The 3345-nt window shown below is 31.7% G+C and overlaps 1 protein-coding gene across 1 annotated transcript; it reads left to right on the top strand.

The window, feature by feature from the left end:
• The first annotated feature begins 372 nt into the window (after nt 1–372).
• Nucleotides 373–1586, top strand: LOC133814270 (protein FAR1-RELATED SEQUENCE 5-like). Its single transcript, XM_062247257.1, has 4 exons — nt 373–616; nt 661–930; nt 1037–1114; nt 1225–1586. Exons 1-4 carry the CDS (start codon nt 373–375, stop codon nt 1584–1586), a joined length of 954 nt encoding a protein of 317 aa, XP_062103241.1.
• Nucleotides 1587–3345: the final 1759 nt, after the last annotated feature.

Genomic DNA, 3345 nt, shown 5'->3' with positions numbered 1-3345 from the left:
AAAATTATGTTTTGATTTTTTTTGGGCCAGGACAATGGTCGCTGAAAAGAATTTTAGTTACTATTAAATTTTTGAACTCTTAATTAATATACATGATTATAATACAATTTGTATTTTATGATGATTTGAGTTATTTTTTAATTGTTTATTCTAAATATTTTATTATGTTAAAACACATACTAATAACTTTTATATTTGATATAATTTATATTGTTGATATCAGATCATGGATAATAATTCTATAAAAGACTTTTAATATTGTCGAAGATTAGAGTTCGAGACTAATGATGCAAATCATGCTTTGAGATTTGATGAAGTATTACATGATGAGAAGAAAGATGATGAAGCTACAGTAGTGAGAAAAATGTCAAAATGGTACATGTAATCATTCATGATGAAGCAATATCAAAGGTTAGTATGGAATTTGAAACTGAAGAAGAAGCCTACAACTTCTATAATACTTATGCATATAACGTAGGTTTTAGCATTCGAATGAGTAAAGGACTAAAAGACAAAGATGGAAAAATGAGAGATAGAACTTTTTGTTGTTCTTGCGAAGGTTCTCGTGGAAATGATAAACGAAATGTAAATGTGAACTCCATCGTGCAGAAACAAGGTTTGGTTGTTTAGCAAGGATGAAGATAAATTCCTGTCAAACAGGAAAATATCAAGTTCTTGAATTTATAGCAGAGCATAATCATGTGACATCAAGCCCTATTAAGAGTCATTTGCATCGATCCCAAAGGAGACTAATTGTTGCCCAAGCTGCTGAAATTGAAATGGCTGAGGCATCTGGGATTGCTCCGAAAAGTAGTTTGGAATTAATGGCTAGAAGAGCTAGTGGACGTGAGAATCTTGGATTTATTCTTGATGATTGTCTTAATTATATACACACTAAAAGAACAATCCAAATGAGAGCAAGGGATACAGGTGGTGTTCTTTAATATCTTCAACGCATGAAGTCTGAAGATTCTACTTTTTTTTTATGCCTTGCAAGCAGAAAAGGATGATTTGATAACTAATATTTTTTGGGCAGATGCAAAAATGATGGAAGCATATTCTAACTTTGGGGATGTTGTTTGCTTTGATACAACTTATAGAAAAAATCATGATTGTAAATGTTTGTTGGGGTTACCCATCATTAGCAAACTACTTTGTTTAGAGTAGCATTATTATATGATGAAACTTGTGAAACTTTTATGTGGTTATTTAATACATTTTCAGTAGCAATGTTGGGGAAAAAACCAAGAACTATTCTCACAGATCAAAGTGCAGCAATGCCTAAGGCATTAGAATTTCGATGGCCTGAAACTTATCACCGTCTTTGCATTTGGCATATGTATCAAAATGCGGCAAAACACCTCAGTAGTGTTTTTCAGAAATTTCTCCAATTTGCACCAGATTTTGGTGACTGTATATATGAGTATGAGGAAGAAGATGAATTCATCAATGCTAGGAACAAGATGCTTGAAAGATATGATCTCAAAGATAATGTTTGGTTGCATCAACAATTCAAATTGAAGGAGAAACAGGCTTTGGTCTACGACAGAGACGTTTTTTGTGCAAATATGACCACTACTCAATGAAGTGAGAGTATGAATAATGTTTTGAAACATTATGTTAGCTACCAACATAGCATGTTGTATTTTTTTCAACATTTTGAAAGGTTGGTTGATGATCTTCGCTATGAAGAACTAAAAGTAGACTTCAAAGTAACTCAATGTAAGCTACCACCATCTTTTCCAATTGAAACTCTATATCATGCTGCAACTATATATACCCCAGAAATTTTGAAAATGTTGAGCTTGAGTTTTCAAAGGCATATAATTGTGCTATGGAGATTTGTCTTGAGTTAGAGACGAAGAATACATATAAGTTGACTCCTAATGGAAAAGATTTCCATCATACAGTTAAATATGACTCATCAAATGAAACAGTGGTGTGTAGTTGCAAGAAGTTTGAGTTCGCAGGGTTTTTGTGCTCACATATTCTTAAAGTTTTTTCTTTTTGAAATATAGGAAAAATTCCTTCTCAATACATTCTGAAAAGGTGGAAAAAATATGCAAATATAGGATCTAAAACATTTACACACAGAAGTACACATCTTGATGATCCTAAAACATGCATGGCAAGAAGTTACCAAGAATTGAGCTAACTTCACACTCAAATCGCAACAAGGGGATCAAAATTGAGAAAGCTCATGAAATTGCTAGACAAGGTTTTAAAAAAACTTTGGAGGAAGTTGATGCATGTTTACGAGGTGAAGAAAATAGAATATATGAGGATGATGTTAGCCACCCAATTGATACCAAATTAAAGGGAGTCAAAAGAAAAGAAAAAATAAGTGGTAAATCTAGAAGACCAAAAGGTGCTCTTGAAAGAATCAAGAAATAATAAAAAAAAAAGCTTCACACCAAAACTTGTCAACAAAAGAGGTAAAATTATGATTTTTTTTTGTTTATGATATTATATACATATATATATTTAACCCAACCATTTCAAAAATTTCATGTTTGTATTGTCAGATCTTACAAAATTTGAACATCAATGGTGACGTTTCTAGTGCACAAAATGGATCAAGAGCATTTTGCACATCACCCTTTTATTATAGCCAAGTAAGCTTAATACATTTATTTGTTGTTGAAGATATGTGTGTATATATATATACTTAAAATGGTATTAAATAAATATATAATTATATATCTTTTTTTTTTTATAAACTTAATATATTTTTATTGTAAGGTTTCTTCAAATTTGAACATTAATGGTGATGGCTCTAGCGAACAAAATGGATCAAGAGCATTTCGCACATCACCCTTTTATCATAATCAAGTAAGCTTAACATATCTATTTGTTGTTGTATATATAGATATATATGATAAAATGTTAAATATACAATACTACAAAAACACCTTTTTATGACACATTTTTAGGGCACTCACCTAGATGCGAGTCCTAAAAACAGCTCCTGGACTTTTTAGGACACTCATTGCGAGTCCTTAAAGAATTTCTTTTAGGGCTCACGGAGCGAGTCCTAAAAACTTTGTGTGTCCTAAAAAGTTTGAATTACACCTCCTGGACTTTTTAGGACACTCATTGCGAGTCCTTAAAGAATCTTTTTAGGACACTCATTGCGAGTCCTAAAAACTTATGTGTCCTAAAAGTTTGAATTTTAAAAAATCACAAATTCCCTCCAATCTCTTAGACTTTTTAGGACTCACGTTGAGAGTCCTTAAAGAATTTCTTTTAGGACTCGCAACGCGAGCCCTAAAAATCGATGTGTGTCCTAAAAACAAATTAAAGTTTTATAAATAACTAAATTAAAAAAAACCCTATCTCCCACTC

The sequence above is a fragment of the Humulus lupulus genome, chromosome 2 (assembly GCF_963169125.1).
Source record: "Humulus lupulus chromosome 2, drHumLupu1.1, whole genome shotgun sequence".
Taxonomy (NCBI): Eukaryota; Viridiplantae; Streptophyta; class Magnoliopsida; order Rosales; family Cannabaceae; genus Humulus; species Humulus lupulus.
This window is presented reverse-complemented; position numbering and strand designations above follow the sequence as displayed.

Bases quoted from the DNA above. Each gene is read 5' to 3' on its own strand.
- LOC133814270 (XM_062247257.1), top strand. From the start codon at position 373: ATGGTACATGTAATCATTCATGATGAAGCAATATCAAAGGTTAGTATG. The intron at 617-660 runs GTTTGGTTGTTT...CCTGTCAAACAG, and splicing joins CTCCATCGTGCAGAAACAAG to GAAAATATCAAGTTCTTGAA. The intron at 1,115-1,224 runs GTAAATGTTTGT...ATACATTTTCAG, and splicing joins TTATAGAAAAAATCATGATT to TAGCAATGTTGGGGAAAAAA.